This window comes from Bos indicus, chromosome 4, assembly GCF_029378745.1.
Source record: "Bos indicus isolate NIAB-ARS_2022 breed Sahiwal x Tharparkar chromosome 4, NIAB-ARS_B.indTharparkar_mat_pri_1.0, whole genome shotgun sequence".
Taxonomy (NCBI): Eukaryota; Metazoa; Chordata; class Mammalia; order Artiodactyla; family Bovidae; genus Bos; species Bos indicus.
Window position 1 is genome coordinate 63,595,206 of NC_091763.1, and position 16,692 is coordinate 63,611,897.

At 40.6% G+C, this 16,692-nt stretch overlaps 1 protein-coding gene across 4 annotated transcripts in view; it reads right to left on the bottom strand.

Annotated features, from left to right (window-relative positions):
* Positions 1-290: 290 nt before the first annotated feature.
* BBS9 (Bardet-Biedl syndrome 9) overlaps positions 291-16,692 on the bottom strand; it is a 478,678-nt gene continuing 462,276 nt past the window's right edge. For 3 of the 4 annotated variants that reach the window (XM_070787856.1, XM_019958787.2, XM_019958784.2), the window contains 2 exons: positions 922-1,032; positions 291-719 (listed from right to left, as the gene is read on the bottom strand). In XM_070787856.1, coding sequence (XP_070643957.1) covers positions 688-719; positions 922-1,032 — 143 coding nt within the window. In that variant the 3' untranslated portion in view covers positions 291-687. Of the gene's footprint in view, positions 720-921; positions 1,033-16,692 lie in introns of those variants that run through there. The other variant, XR_011566256.1, reaches the window with a different exon arrangement.

Here is a 16,692-nt window from a genome sequence, read left to right on the forward strand (position 1 = left end):
CAGTTGTGTCTGACTCTTTGTGACCCCACTGACTGTAGCCCACCAGTCTCCTCTGTCCATGGGATTTTCCAGGCAAGAATACTAGAGTGGGTTGCCATTTCCTCCTCCAGAGGATCTTCCCCACCCAGGGATTGAACCCACATGTCCTGTGTCTCCTGCATTGGCAGGTGGATTCTTTACCACTGAGCCACCTGGGAAGCCCAGCAACATTTTTAGGTCCATTCAACTTCTTCCCGTTAAATAAAGATATCAACTATGTAACCCTCTGATTATAAATAAAATCCAAGATATTGTCTGACAATGAGATGTTTATTAAACTCGATACATTTACTATACAAGAATTCTGTGGAAAAACCTGCGGTATCAAATAGGATCTAGGTCTCTGCATTATAAAGTCTGTCCCCAGAAGATATCCTCTCACTATATCCTGCGGCTGAAATCATACAGATGACCAAAAAACAGCAACATCCTTTCCTGGTAAGACAACTTCAGCTGCCTTGCCCATATCAGTACAAGTCCTCCTAGAAAAGTGAGAAGTCCTGATCCCCATCTCTACACATCGTTATCTCCTGGCAGGTAAGCTGGATGAAGCACTGGGCCAGGCCTTCCTCTGTGCTTGGCATGAGGTCCACACAGGATCAACCTTCGCAAGGCCATCTTCCCCTCAACCAGACAACTCTACTTCAACTATTCTGTGACTCCTTGGAGGGGTGAAACTTCTGGGGAAATGAAAGAGAGAAAGAGAGAGAAAAGATCTGAATATTGAAAGGAATATTCAAATTCAGCTGCACCAATGTCAAGGGGAAGGATAAAAAGTTAGAAAACAAGGAATTTTGCAAAATGCTTTTCGGTATGACAAAACAAAACCTGACCAGAGTATCACTGTTCTGACATATTTGTGAGGGCCACCCATTCTCTTACCAGGTACAGGAGTCTCCACCATGAGGTGTTTGTGGTTGGTAAACAGTTCAGAGGAGTCTTGATCTATTGATCTTCCCTCTAGGTCTGATTCTGGGATTGTAGCACAGCCACCTAGTTGAAAAATACAAATAATATTTTAAAGAACAGAAAAATCAATCTTTCCAGACATCAACAACAGCTGAAGAACGTACCAGTGGTGAAGATAATAAATGATGAGACAACAATCTTCAGGAGCGGAGCAAAAAAATAATAATAATCTTCAATATATTTCTTTTGGAGAAAATGCTGGAAATGAGTTATTGCCCTCAAAGACACACTGTTGATCACTCAGCAACAACAGCAATGGTGTTGTCTTCAAATTTATCCTTTTTAAATTCAGAATGGACAAAATCTATAGTATATGTGATACTCATACTATAATGGTAATTATATTAATAGCATGAAATTCCCTTTGGAATCAGAGCATCAGAAACTATAAAAGAAACAAACCACATCAACCATGAGGAAAAGAAACCTTCCTTGAACAAAGAGAATGGACGCTAGTGTTCTGAGATGGTGACCATGGTGGTATTTCTCTGGTGTTTGATTCTATTCCTGAATCCCAACACCTTCTAGCACAGACACACTTTATTATTCAACAGCAGAACCATGAATTGCATTTAGAAGCTTTCAATTCCAAGTCAATTCCAAGGTGACTTGAGGATGAACTGGCATGGCTGCACTTTTAAAATATTAAGTATAAGTTATTTGATTTTATCCACCAAAATCTTGTATGGAAAACTCATGTGAGAACTTCCTGACTATATCTGCAACTTGATTTGACTAATTTGCCATCATTTTTCTGGAAATGTACTGACATGCTATATACTGTACATGTTTTTTCCCAAAGCCATTCTTCTTGTAAATGAAGTGTGATTTTTATTTCTTTTTCTGAGGCTTCTCATACACTGAGTCCAAAGCCTCCATATTCAAGTTTTGCTTCATGCATGAGGGGGTTTATAAAGCGAGGCTACCAGCAGCACTGATGTGTAAACCACATCATTCAAGTGAGAGGGAAGTGGCCAGACCCCAGGTCTGAAGAAAAATACACCTTATCATCTATCCCTCTGTATCAGCTCTGAAAAAAGAAATCGATGTTGAGGGAAACTTGAGAGACAAGGATTTCCACACTCATAAAATAAGAATTAGAGGTCGCCTCAGAGCCTCCCCAAACAGGAAATGTTAGAATTATCCATCAATGCAATGGAACTCACCCAGCTATATCTGAAAATAGCTAGGGCCCTATCCAGGAGGAGGACCAGGTTTATTTTTAATCTCTTTCCAAAACTTATAGATCATAGTGACAATAACTATCATTACTACATGCTTTCTCAGTGATAACTCTGCCTGTATTATCTTGTTTAGTTCCTACAAACCACACCACGAAACAGATAATATTATTCTCCTTTTACAGATAGGAAAACGGAGGTCTCATGAGATGAGTACATCATTTCCTGGAAATGTTCTAACATGTTGTACACTGTACTTATTTTTCTTCCCAAAGCTATTCTTGATAAGTCTTTGCCAAGGTCACACAGCTCCTAAGGAGTAAGACAGAGCTCACACCCAAGCCTGACAACTCCCAAAGCCTGTGTTATCTAAGCATTACTATATGGCTCCCAGTTGCAGCATCAGTCAGAGATACCTGGTGGGAAGGTCTTGGGTGGCAGCAGGTTTTATCTCGCCTGCTGCGAGGAGTACTGCTTAGAGTATTGTGAGGACAGGGACAGGCTCCGAGCCACTATGGGACTATGGAGAAGCCCAAGAGATAGCACCCTTCTTCTCATGGACCCTCATCTAACTGAGAAAAAAGGAACAGGGTATTTGGCGCTGGGGAAGGGGCACCTCTGTAAGATTAATGACAGGAAGAACAGAGAAAAGGGAGTAGCGGTGGGGATTTGGTCATTAAGCATATCCAACTCTTGCGACCCCATGGACTATAGCCTGCCAGGCTCCTTTGTCCATGGGATTTTCCAGGCAAGAATACTGGAGTGGGTTGCCATCTCCTTCTCCAAAAAAGGAGGGAGTGCTCCCTGCAAAACAGAACACCAACCCTCCAAAATAGGCCAAAGAATGGCTTTCTAGACTCATAAATCAGATTAAGTCATTTCTCCATCCCCAAGGCAGAGGGAAGAAGCAGGATGATGACAAGAACGTTGTACTGATGCAGCTAACCTTTGCATACAAGAAAACTCTGAGAGTGGAGAAGTGTCTCCTGCCAACAGATGGGGGAGAGTGCCGTGATCAGAGAGCAGTGCTGCATGTGTGCAGAGGCGATCTCCACTGATTAATCGGTGTCTACCATTTATTCCAGCTGACTCAATATTGGAGCAAGTGAGAAGGCACAAGGGAAAAGTCAGTTGCTTTAGACTATCCTGTAGATTCTACATTACATGAATTACAACACATGTAATCTCTTGTCCTTGGCACAAAAGTTTTGCCTTGTCCACAGTACAGAGAGATGACGAATCTTTCAAATCCCACTGCAGGGCTGACTAGTCACATGCCCTAGAAATGCCACCCTCTTTTCTTCAGATATCTCCGTGTGGCCAGACTGACCAACTATGTGCCTGAGTTTCTGCCACTTCAAGCTTGGAAGGAACAGTAGCATGGGAGCTCTGGCATTCTGACCAATGGGAAATGGGGAAAGGGAGGGAGCCTGGTGGAGAACTCCCCTACTACTTCTCCCAGGGTTGACTCTGAATTCTTATTCCTTTTTTGCCAACCTCCAGAAAAATGCTGTGTGCTGAGTGGCATCTTCCTGGCTCTTTGAGAAAAGTGGTCAGGCAGGCAGGAGGCACCACAAAGTGGTGTACATTGTTCCTTGACCAACTTCCCTTTCTCCTCATCCTCCCTTCCCTGAATTGGCCAAATAAAATGCTACTTTAATTTCTGTCTCAGGTCTGTTTTCTTGCAAAAATCACTGGCATGGGAAGTAGTATTAAAAAGCAGGCCTTCAAGATGAAAATTTGAAGTTAGATCACCCATCTATCTGTATGAAATAGGGGCTCCATGGCTGGGGGTAAACAGACTGGGAATAACAAGCAGTTTGCCAGTCTGTGGTCTAATCCAAGGATCACAGAAAGCTACTCTTCATACAACATCCTAAATTGTGTTATGCAATTACTTAAGCTTTCATCCATGTTTAACTGGGATGATGTACCTTTAGAGGTCAAGATTAGGAGATCAAGTAGCTGTAGCATGGCAATATTTATAAGGGTTACAGAGTAGGGTGGCTGCTTCTGATAACTACATACCTTGCAAAAAGAAAATGGCTAGTTCAGTTAGCAGGCAGCAGAAGGCAGATCCAGCAAGTCAGAAGGCCTCTTTAGCCTTACTGGTTTAAGCCAGATCACTGGGCCAGCAGCACCAGATATGCTGGGGAGCTTATCATAAATGCAACCTCAGGCCCCATCCACACCTACTGAACTAGAATCTGCTAAGAAGGGCAGATGGGTATATCTGATGAGATTTTTGTTAGGAAAAAGTATTTGTTAAAAATTCCAGAGTAGCCAGTAAAAAGAGAGAAATAAAATATGAAATCTCCAAACTAACGGAGACCTTCTGAAGCCCATCTTGGAAGTGGAGACTGGGTTCCACTGATGTTAGATAAAGGACCCTCGGCTTAGATGCCATCACATCAGAGGAGAAGGGGAAGAAAAACCACAGCCGAATGAAATTATCCAAACACACATTGTGTGGTGTGCGTCACAGAGGACCCACGGGCAAAAGCAGGGAAATGCAGGGACTTCCAGATCTGGAAATCATAGTGCTGGGACTTACTGTGTGCTGGGCACTTGGCCGTGAATTCTCAACGCATTAGCTCCCTCAATCCTCAAACAACTCTGTAAGGAAGGGGTCCATGTGGCCACCTCTGAAGTTGACTACTCTATTTACTCATGCTACTTGATCTGCTGAGTTCTATTTGACAGATACTTGATTCTAACCCAGATGAATCCTGGTGGCCCAGCTTACCTGCCTCACTACCCTGTAACTCAAGTAGCCTGAACAGGAGGTTTGCTGAATAGCACATATTTTTAGGCTCTGTGGGCCATCTGGTCTCTGGTCTTAGTTTTGCCATTGTAGGGCAAAAGCATCCAAGGACAAAATGAAAACATGAATGAGCATTAGCTATGTTGGGAGGGATTGGGGGCAGGAGGAGAAGGGGACGACAGAGGATGAGATGGCTGGATGGCATCACTGACTCGATGGACATGAGCCTGAGTGAACTCCGGGAGTTGGTGATGGACAGGGAGGCCTGGCGTGCTGCGATTCATGGGGTTGCAAAGAGTCGGACACGACTGAGCGACTGATCTGATCTGATCTGATGTTCCAATAAAACTTCATTGATTAAAGCAGGCAATAGGGCAGATCTGGCCCACTGGCTGTAAGTAGTTTGCCAATCCCTGGCCTAATTCAAGCTACTCTTCATACAGCATCCTATTCTAAATGTTCCTAGAGGCATTTAACACAGTCAGATCATCTGACAATATTGCTATAACAATAGTAACAAGGAGGAGGAGGAGTAATAGTAGCAGTTTTTTAAAAGAATACTGCTTTCCCTACTGTTAAAATGCTCTTTTTGTTTGGGCAGGGATAAGTTTATCTTTAATGAACTTTATTTTTAGAACAGTTTTCAGTTCAGTTCAGTTGCTCAGTCGTGTCCGACTCTTTGCGACCCCATGAACTGCAGCACGCCAGGCCTCCCTGTCCATCACCAACTCCCGGAGTTCACTCAGACTCACGTCCATCGGTCAGTGATGTCATCCAGCCATCTCATCCTCTGTTGTCCCCTTCTCCTCCTGCCCCCAATCCCTCCCAGCATCAGGGTCTTTTCCAATGAGTCAACTCTTCACATGAGGAAGCCACAGTATTGGAGTTTCAGCTTTAGCATCAGTCCTTTCAATGAACACCCAGGACTGATCTACTTTAGGATGGACTGGTTGGATCTCCTTGTAGTCCAAGCGACTCTCAAGAGTCTTCTCCAACACCACAGTTTAAAAGCATCAGTTCTTCGGCGCTCAGCTTTCTTCACAGTCCAACTCTCACATCCATACATGACCACAGGAAAAACCATAGCCTTGACTAGACGGACCTTTGTTGGCAAAATAATGTCTCTGCATTTCAATATACTGTCTAGGTTGGTCATAACTTTCCTTCCAAGGGCTAAGCGTCTTTGAATTTCATGACTGCAGTCACCATCTGCAGTGATTTTGGAGCCCAAAAAAATAAAGTCTGCACTGTTTCCACTGTTTCCCCATCTATTTCCCATGAAGTGATGAGACCAGATGCCATGATCTTAGTTTTCTGAATGTTGAGCTTTAAGCCAACTTTTTCACTCTCCACTTTCACTTTCATCAAGAGGCTTTTTAGTTCCTCTTCCCTTTCTGCCATAAGGGTGGTGTCAACTGCATATCTGGTTATTGATATTTCTCCCAGCAATCTTGATTCCAGCTTGTGCTTCCTCCAGCCCAGCATTTCTCATGATGTATTCTGCATAGAAGTTAAATAAGCAGGGTGACAATATACAGCCTTGACGTACTCCTTTTCCTATTTGGAACCAGTCTGTTGTTCCATGTCCAGTTCTAACTATTGCTTCCTGACCTGCATATAGGTTTCTCAAGAGGCAGGTCAGGTGGTCTGGTGTTCCCATCTCTTTCAGAATTTTCCACAGTTTACTGTGATCCACAGAGTCAAAGGCTTTGGCATAGTCAACAAAGCAGAAATAGATGTTTTTCTGGAACTCTCTTGCTTTTTCGATGATCCAGTGGATGTTGGCAATTTGATCTTTGGTTCCTCTGCCTTTGCTAAATCCAGCTTGAACATCTGGAAGTTCGCAGTTCACGAATTGTTGACGGCTGGCTTGGAAAATTTTGAGCATTACTTTACTAGCGTGTGAGATGAGTGCAATTGTGCAATAGTTTGAATATTCTTTGGCACTGCCTTTCTTTGGGATTGGAATGAAAACTGACCTTTTCCAGTCCTGTGGCCACTGCTGAGTTTTCCAAATTTGCTGGCATATTGAGTGCAGCACTTTCACAGCATCATCTTTCAGGATTTGGAATAGCTCAACTGGAATTCCATCACCTCCACTAGCTTTGTTTGTAGTGATGCTTTCTAAGGCCCACTTGACTTCACATTCCAGGATGTCTGGCTCTAGGTCAGTGATCACACCATCCTGATTATCTGGGTTGTGAAGATCTTTTTTTGTACAGTTCTTCTGTGTATTCTTGCCACCTCTTCTTAATATCTTCTGCTTCTGTTAGGCCCATACCATTTCTGTCCTTTATCGAGCCCATCTTTGCATGAAATGTTCCCTTGGTATCTCTAATTGTCTTGAAGAGATCTCTAGTCTTTCCCATTCTGTTGTTTTCCTCTATTTCTTTGCATTGATCGCTGAGGAAGGCTTTCTTATCTCTTCTTGCTATTCTTCGGAACTCTGCATTCAGATGCTTTTATCTTTCCTTTTCTCCTTTGCTTTTCGCTTCTCTTCTTTTCACAGCTGTTTGTAAGGCCTCCTCAAACAGCCATTTTGCTTTTTTGCATTTCTTTTCCATGGGGATGGTCTTGATCCCTGTCTCCTGTACAATGTCACAAACCTCCGTCCATAGTTCATCAGGTCCTCTATCAGATCTAGGCCCTTAAATCTATTTCTCACTTCCACTGTATGATCATAAGGGATTTTATTTAGGTCATACCTGAATGGTCTAGTGGTTTTTCCTAGTTTCTTCAATTTCAGTCTGAATTTGGCAATAAGGAGTTCATGGTCTGAGCCCGGTCTTGTTTTGCTGACTGTATAGAGCTTCTCCATCTTTGGCTGCAAAGAATATAATCAATCTGATTTCGGTGTTGACCATCTGGTAATGTCCATGTGTAGAGTCTTCTCTTGTGTTGTTGGAAGAGAGTGTTTGTTATGACCAGTTTGTTCTCTTGGCAAAACTCTATTATCCTTTGCCCTCCTTCATTCTGTATTCCAAGGCCAAATTTGCCTGTTACTCCAGGTGTTTCTTGACTTCCTACTTTGGCATTCCAGTCCCCTATAATGAAAAGGACATCTTTTTTGGGTGTTAGTTCTAAAAGATCTTGTAGGTCTTCATAGAACCGTTCAACTTCAACTTCTTCAGCATTACTGGTTGGGGCATAGGCTTGGATTACCATGATATTGAATGGTTTGCCTTGGAAATGAACAGAGATCATTCTGTCGTTTTTGAGATTGCATCCAAGTACTGCATTTCGGACTCTTTCGTTTTAGAACAGTTTTAGATGTATTAAAAAAAATGGCAAATAATACAAAGAATTCCTGTATATTCTCTACACAGTTTCTCCTGTTGTTAACATCCTGCATCAGTATGGTACATTTGTTATGATCAATGAACCAATATGGGTACATTTAGTTAAAATATATAGTCTATTCAGATTTCCTTCATTTTTATTTAACATCTTTTCTGTCTCGGGATCTCATCTAGGAAACCCCATGGCATTAGTTTTCCTCTCTCCTTTGACTCTTCTTCATGGTGACAGCTTCTCAGACTTTCCTTACTTTTGATGGCCTTGAAGTTTTGACAAGTATCGGGTCAGGTATATTGCAGAATGCCCTTCTATTGGAAACTTTTTAATGTTTTTCTCATGATTAGATTGGGGAGAAGAAAAGACAGTTTCTTTTCCTAAATTCTTAGAGTTCCCCATATTTGGGGATTGTTTCCAGTTGTTCATCTTTTCCTCTATTAAAACACCAGGTGGCCAGTTGAATGGTGGGGACAGTGAAGGGGATGGGCGGCCAACAGCGAGTCTTGACTTAGACTGTAAAGTTCCCAGGAGTGGGTCAGGCTGGGGCTGGCTGTCAGACCCAGGCAGGTTACCAGTTGTCCCATCTGCAAGGAGAGGGTCTTAATGAGGCCTTTTGTGTGGATTACGTGATACTGTATACACTGAACACAGTGCTCAGCACAACGTACCTTTTACCATTTCTGTCATCTATGAATTTTTTTGGCATAGATGCACTTTCCACACCATTTCTGAGGAATGAAAGAACTTCAACTTTTAATGCAACCACCTTCATTTAAAAACAGAGGCTCAGAGAGGGTAGTGGATGCCCCTTATATTCTAGGGCTTGTGCCTGGTTCTCCTGCTTGCTAAACCATTACTGCTTTCTCAAAACCACTTTTTTTTTCCCCCCAGAAAGATCTCAGTGGATTTGCCTGTAAGTTGGCTGTCCTGACCAGTACTTCCTTTTAATGATACAGAAACCCCAGAAAGTTGGCAAGCTGTTCTTTGGGTGTATTTTAGGACTTTGTAGATTTATATTCTTGCGACAGAGATCTCTGCAATCAACTGAGTATATGGGTGCAAATATTCTATTCCTTCAGGGAGGAAAAACATTTTTCTTCTTTTATCTTCCCATGTTTAAAAGGAATCAAACAAGCAGACACTTTGAGAATCACAAATGACCACAGACACCCTGCTCTGATTTGCCAGCCAAAGAATCTTCTGTTCATATGCCTGAAATGCCACTAAAACTTAAAACAGCAAAAACCTCAAAAATATATACCAATGACATTTTTCTTTTAATCAAGATTTACTTGATGGATAAAGTGTTTTTGAGGTTAACATTCAGATTCCATTTCAAAGGATTTTAATTCCTGTGAAGTGTGGGGAATAGATACTTTGAAAAGAATATTTCACTATCTTAAACATGAAAAGCTTCCCTAAGAAACTATTTTAATTAATTTTTTAATAAAAAATTTTTTAAAATTAATTTAATTGGGGATAATTACTTAACAATATTGTGGTGGTTTTTGCCACACATCGACATGAATCAGCCACAGGTACACATATGTCCCCCATCTTGAGCCCCCCGCCACCTCTGGGTTGTCCCAGAGCACTGGCTTTGAGTGCTCTGCTTCATGCATCGAACTTGCACTGGTCATCTATTTTACATGTGGTAATATACATGTTTCAATGCTATTCTCTCAAATCAGAAACTATGAGTATTAAAAAACTCTCTGAAAATGTGTCCATTTGAAAAAGTTTTACTCTTTATCCTTCCTCAATCTCTGTCTCTCTGTGTAAATGTGCACACACATCCACATGTAGGGCATATAGACAAGCATAAGAGTTTTCCTGATAATTCTCTTTTACTTTGTTCATTTTTATATTTTCTTAAAATATAGTTTTTGCGAGGGGTTCTCGTGTGGCTCAGTAATAAGGAATCTGCCTGCCAATGCAGGAGACAGGGATCCAGTCCCTGATTCAGGAAGACACCACATGCTGCAGAGTAGCCAAGCCCCTGCACCACAACTGCTGATCCTGTGCGCTAGAGCCTGGGAGCCACAGCTGCTGAGCCCAGGTCCGCAACTGCCAAAGCCCACCTAGAGTCCATGCTCTACAACAAGAGAAGCCACTGCAACGAGAAGCCCACACAGCATAACTGTAGAATAGTCCTCACGCTCCACAACTAGAGAAAAGCCTGTGCAGCAACAAAGATGCAGCACAATCAAAAATAACAAAAATGAATAAATAGATAAAATTATATATTAAATATAAATGCATATATATATATATATAAGCTATAGGAAGTCAAAAATCCTATAGCATGTTTGTGAACCAATTTTAACTGAGTATTTACAAATTTTTTGACAAAATGGAACAATGGAAGGAAGAGGAGTGGGTAAAAGAGGGAAGGAGATAGAGGATGAAAAGGAAAAGTGGGGAGGGGAGGATGAATTAGCAACATAGTCCATATTTCTGTGTGTACACTTCTACAGAAGATATTTGGGGTGACTTACTGAAGGTATAGATAATAAAATATTAAAGAATAAAAAACATAATAGCAGAAAAATGTGATGCAGAGTAGGAGGTATATGGCTAGGAAGAATTGTATATAAAATACAGATAAAGACTTATACAAGGGCTGGCATGCAGATAAAAAGCCAAAAGCTCTGGAGTAGAAGTGGGGCTGCACTTCGCCTGATTAATTCTCCACTGACCTCCCTTCCTCCACACTGGACTTCAAATCAAAGGGCCCAATCTATCTCGTACTTGGACTTAACATTTCCTTAAAAGCACACTATAATTGGTAAAGCTATGCTTGCTGGAATTTTTTTGACTGATGGTATGGGTGTGTGTAGGGGGTGTGTGTGTGTGTGCACATGCGCCTATTCTGTGCTTAAGGGCCACTTTATTTTTAAACTCTTGTCTGTTTATATCTTTTCTTTTCTTTAGGATTTTCAGTCTTTTCTCTTTCTCTCAATTTTTTTTTTTAATTTTTGGCTACACCCCACAGCATGCGGGACCATAGTTCCCCAACCAGGGATCAAACCTGTGCCCCCTGCAATGGAAGGTAGTTAAGGGCCATTTTAGACAGCCAAGATTTCTGTGAAATTGGGTTTACAGAGGTACTTACTAAGCAAATACTACAGAAAAACACACTTATAGGAGATTGTTAAAAACACAACAGCCAGAGACCTTGTCCAAGTCCATCTTGGAAATAAAGCCCTCAAGAATCTAATACAGCTGAATGAATATAGCGTGACAAGTCAGACTGATATAATACGATGCTGCTGCTTCCCTGAAGGAGGAACTGGAGAGTATTAGTTGATATCTTTCTCATCTTCATTTCCATGAGATCCATTTTTTGGTTGTAACGCGGAGACACCCCACCCTTAATCTGGTGCAATTTTACAAGTTCAAAACTCAGAAAAACAGAAGAAAAAAAATATCTTTCAATAAAGTCTTAGGTTTCCGGTTCTAATATATGATATTTGTTTTTCTGTGTTTCTTTTTGTATCACAAATCTATTTTGTAACTTTTCTTTCTCTATATGTTTCCAGATGACATGCTGACTGCATAGATGGTAGCTTATCTACTACTTAACACAGATAATAATGGTAACCACAGAGAGGCAGGTGAAGGTCATTGTAATATGTGTCCAACATGATCTCTATAGAATGCTTGAGAGTTCAGTTCCTGAGAGTTCAGTTCCACCGCCTAATAATAAACTTTGATCTCCCCACACCCAGTAAGAACTTCAAATGTGTTCAAGAGTATGCACACACCTATGTTTTAAAATAGTTCCATTTCACATCTCACAAGACCAGGTTTATTTTAAGGGGTCTAGCACGTGTCTCAGCAAGTTCTAAAATTGCCATAATGGCTGAATATTAAGTCCCTTGGGGTATAAGGGCTTCAGTCAGAGAATCTAGATTTAACAGAGTAGGGTCCTCCTGGCATTAAGATGTTTCCACAACTTGAATAATAATAGGTGTCCAGGTATGTTTTTAGCTGGACCACCACTTAGAATGTAGGTCCACTCAGTACAAAGGATTAAGAAAGACAGGAACATAGCAATTTTCATCCACTGATAATTATGTAAATAGAATGTACCAAGCAGAGAAAAGTCCTATTTACAAAAAAATCAAGCACAGTCCATAAATCCTACAGACTGGAATGGATCCAGGTTAAGAATTTCTCCAGATGTCACTCTGTAAACAGGGCTTCATAAAGTGAATTCCCCAATTAATGGTTGGTAAAAGTAAGCTCTATAGTGTGTTAGTGCATTATGAACCTCTATAATATGTAGGTGAATTGTCTGGCCCTATAGATCATTAGTCAGATATGATACAATAGAATTCAGGAGAAAGAAGTGGAATAAGCACAGTTTCTTCTGATATAGAGAGAAGGTCCCCTAAAATTACTGCTCAGGAACTCAGAGCTTTGTTCACTGAAGGAAATGAGAACTCTCCGATTTATTTGCATTACATCTGTTTTTCTAACACATTTAGTTCTTAACCTGGAGTACTTGGAAAGACACACACCCAGTAAGAACATAAACATGGAACTTAAAAAAAAAAGGACTACTCACTATTTTGTTAAAGTCTCCAATCACAATGTTTTCCCACATGTTAACAAGGCCATTAAATCCTCCAAACAGGAACACAAAAGTATTACCCAGCCATTGTGAGAAGGTGGGGAAGAAGAGAAAGTTAATAATTGCTTTCCCTTGCCAGTTGATCAATGTCTAGAGCACTCTGCAAGGAAATGCAAGAGCCATTGTCTTTCAGCTAGATCTTTTCTGTACTGATAAGTATAGCACTTTTTTGTTCTAAAAGAAGGTGATTGTGGTTTTTAATTTCCATTTTGTTTCTAAATCCTAAAGCAATCCAATGTACAACTGGAAAGAGACATAATTTTAAGACATTTCCATTTCAAATACTTTCCTCTCCTAACTCCCTCTTCAGAGACCAACTCTTTCTCAGAAGTACACAGGCACAAATAAAACATTATAGCTACAGTTGAGAAAGAAAGGAAGCCAATAGATCTGCAATAATAATTTCTTTTAAAAAAAATGAAACAGTAAGAGTATAACTCTACTTTGCCTGGACACTACATAATAAGAGAGCCAGTGTTCTTCACAGCTTTCCTCTTGCATCAAGTGGCTATTAATTCCCCAGTGATCCTGGCAACGTTTCTTCAACTTGAATTTCTTTCCACAACCCAATTAAAAGCCATAATCTTGACTAAACTGTGTTGTTTTTAAAAATGACAGAGACTAGATGGATGGAGATTTTGAAACCAAGAGTTCAGCTGGGTCACTTAAGTTATAAACAGGTTTAGGGAAAAGGGTGACGAATACAGTGGCTCTGGAGAGTGCCTGTTTCATCATACTCTCTCACAAATGAGGACCCTGAACAAGTATTCATGCCTGGAGAATCCCATGGACAGAGGAGCCTAGCAGGCTACAGTCCATAGGGTCACAAAGAGTTGGACACCACTAAAGCGACTTAGCACGCAGGCACAAACAAGTACTCAGGGTTCATTCCAAAACAACTCTTTTATCTAATGATAAATGTCTACAATAGCCCATTAAACAAGGTCATATTTTGTAGAGAAGGAAAATGTACACAAGATGATAAACCATCCCTTTGATCATGGGAAGGGATATCCGAGACGGGACATGGCAAGTATCATCAAATCTTAAGAAAAGTCACATAAGTCTGGACCTCAGTTTCCTTTTTTTCTAAAATGCAGAAAATAACAGCATTCACTTTATGAGAGATGAAGATTAATTTGGTCGATGCGTGTAATACAGTTATCACAGAGCCTGGCACAGAATAAGCCCCAAGTAAATGCTGGGCTATTATTTTCAGTACTAACCTCCAACATACGTTAGTCATTACGTTACAGCCAATTACACATGAAACTACAAGCCATGAGCATGGTATGAATTTATATCTGATGCTCGCAAACATGCTCAGGTGAAAACAGAAATGGGGAACGGAGACCAGCAGTGGAATGTTTCTATTAGTAGCTGGATCCAATGGTCAAAGCTGAAATTGTCAAAGAGGCACTAAAATAACTCACTTGAAAAACAGTGCACACATTCTTTTTAAGATGAAATCACCAATAATCTACTATCCTAGATAACCACTCTTCTGAGATTACAATAGGAATTTTAAAAGGGCTCAAATGGTGATGATGATCAGGGGTGGACAATCACATTCATTGTTTTCTATTTACCAGCAGGGCCATTACTACTGAGAAACGCAAACCCACAAGATAACATGACATAAATGGATGAAACATTAAGATAAAAGGGTAAAACAGTGGTAGGTTTGCTTTCTCATGGGAAATTGAAATGGCCAGCAGATGAACCTTAAAATAGGAAGTCTGCTGACCTAGTGTTACTAAACATAGGAGACAGCCAAGGAACAGAGGAATAAAGCAATGTATTTAAATGTATGCCTTGAAGGAAGCAAACACCAATTACTTTTATATGATTTTAATTCTCCCGTGAATACTTTACGGGTGTTGGCAAGTCCTTCTGGAAAAGGAAGGGATTATTAATGAGGATTCAGTGGCAGTGCTCACCAGGTTCTAAGAAATAATACTTAATAAAGAGTCATTTACTTCATACTTCATCTCTAGAGCTAAAGAATTTTTAAGAATCCATTAAAAACTAGTATAGTATTATGCTCACATACATGGTCCTTTCTACTTTAATTTCAAGATGGTTCTATAGTCTGTGTGATAAACAAATAAGCTTCCCACAGGAAAATAAACACAGAGGAAAATAGCTGATTTTTTTTTCTTTTGTAAAGAGTGTATGTTTAATATATATTTGTGATTTGGAAAGTTATTCATGAAGCTTGAAGAAATATATGGGAAATATGGTCTTTAAAAAAGTTATTTTTGAAGAATGCTCTCTACATCATTTGAAGATTATGCACTGCTAACAGTTCACTAATGTCTAGTAAATCTGGGAAATGCCCAATCAACTCCTATATTCTATCTTGTTTCTCAGAAAAACTTAGTCCAGCAACTCTAAAAAACTGTCATATTGTGTAAAATGGAATCTCTGTAGCTAATATCTTTCTCTTAAAATTCTCCAATTGCCTTAAGAGCATGGACTTTGGGGCTAGACTGTCAGAATTTTAATCCCAGCTTCACCATTATTTATTTTCTTTTAACTGTTTACCTAATCTTTCTATGCCTCAATTTCCTTATTTGCAAAATGCAGATGATAACTGTACCTAGCTCATAGGGTAATTGGAAAGATTAAATGAGTTATGGAGGGGATAGCTGTTCCCTTCTCCAGGGGATCTTCCCAACCCAGGGATCAAACCCATGTATCCCACATTGCAGGCAGATTCTTTATCAGCTGAGCCACAAGGGAAGCCCGTTAATTTAATGTGAAGCATGTCAAATAGCACCTGGTTCATAGTAAGTGATACATAAGTGTTGTAATAGTAAATATTACAATTATTCTGATCATCTTTGCCTTATATTGTCAAAATTCCCTCACCTAAAAGCCTGAGGTTCTCATGTAAGCTGAAGGGAAGGAAGGTGGTGAATTTTCAGAAGCAGAGAGAAGCAGTTACATATGCTTGAACTCCAGGAATGCAAACTGTCCTGTTAACTAGTCAAGGAAAACCTTAACTGTTGTCTTAGCTGGCAAAAATCAGTATCCATTAGGAATTAACAGCTTGTTAAAGAAAGTACAAAGACTGGGGTCTAGATAAATTATAAAAGATGACAATAAACATCAAATCAGGAATAATGTACTGCATCGTGACCCCCACTTCCTGCATCTTCTTCCATTTCTTTGCTCCTCTTGACAGCAAAACTTCTCCAAAGAATTGCCTGTATTTGATGTTTTAAATTCTTTTCCTTTCTCTTATACATCCATCTCAGTCTAGACCTGGCCTCTATCACTCCACAAAAGGTGCTTTTTTCAAGATCGCTAATGTGGTCATGTATGGATGTGAGACTTGGACTGTGAAGAAGGCTGAGCGCTGAACAACTGATGCTTTTGAACTGTGGTGTTGGAGAAGACTCTTGAGAGTCCCTTGGACTGCAAGGAGATCCAACCAGTCCATTCTGAAGGAGATCAGCCCTGGGATTTCTTTGGAAGGAATGATGCTAAAGCTGAAACTCCAAACTTTGGCCACCTCATGGGAAGAGTTGACTCATTGGAAAAGACCCTGATGCTGGGAGGGATTGGGGGCAGGAGGAGAAGGGGACGACAGAGGATGAGATGGCTGGATGGCATCACTGACTTGATGGACGTGAGTCTGAGTGAACTCCGGGAGTTGGTGATGGACAGGGAGGCCTGACGTGCTGCAATTCATGGGGTCACAAACAGTCGGACACAACTGAGCAACTGAACTGAACTGAACTGAATGACCTTCACACTGCTAAATCTACAATTTTCAGCCCTTAGCTTAGTTGACCTAT